General features: G+C 40.8%; 1 protein-coding gene across 2 annotated transcripts in view; it reads right to left on the reverse strand.

Moving 5' to 3' along the window:
- Positions 1-34: 34 nt before the first annotated feature.
- The window catches only part of LOC119585073 (run domain Beclin-1-interacting and cysteine-rich domain-containing protein-like), a 14,646-nt gene continuing 14,143 nt past the window's right edge, over positions 35-537 (reverse strand). For both annotated transcript variants that reach the window (XM_037933693.1, XM_037933692.1), the window contains exon 15: positions 35-404. In XM_037933693.1, coding sequence (XP_037789621.1) covers positions 174-404 — 231 coding nt within the window. In that variant the 3' untranslated portion in view covers positions 35-173. The remainder of the gene's footprint in view (positions 405-537) is intronic.

The raw sequence follows: 537 nt of genomic DNA on the forward strand, positions 1-537 counted from the left end.
TGTGCATTTAGGCTTATTTCATGAAACTAATATAGGTATTTCAGAAGGTATATTCTTTGGTGCACATTATAGGTCAAAGTATGCATAAATATCACAATACTTGAGATACTGATCATCTCCATAAATTATATGGACTCCAGAACATGACGCTGAACATGCCTCATCTACAGAAATCATGACTCTTTGCTTGAAGATGATTCCACCGAGTCCTGCTTCTCGATCACTTCCCGTGATGATCTTCTCGATTCCCTCCTGATGCATCGCGGGCAACGTCCTGGTGAGAAGCAACCATTGTGGAAGCAGGCATTGCAGCATTCACAGAGTGCTGTCGAGTCCAATTGGAATGGGAATATAGCCTCTCCACGTCCACAAATTTCACAAATGAAGCCTCTTCCTAAGCAGACCTGTTGGGAAGCAAATGAATTCATTTATTGCAGTATTCCTAAAGAGCTGGCTGACCACAGGGATATGATCTTTATTATGAACTTGTATGACAATATATACAAAAATGCTGTTGCTACTACAACTACTATTGCC

This window comes from Penaeus monodon, chromosome 19 (genome assembly GCF_015228065.2).
Source record: "Penaeus monodon isolate SGIC_2016 chromosome 19, NSTDA_Pmon_1, whole genome shotgun sequence".
NCBI lineage: Eukaryota > Metazoa > Arthropoda > Malacostraca > Decapoda > Penaeidae > Penaeus > Penaeus monodon.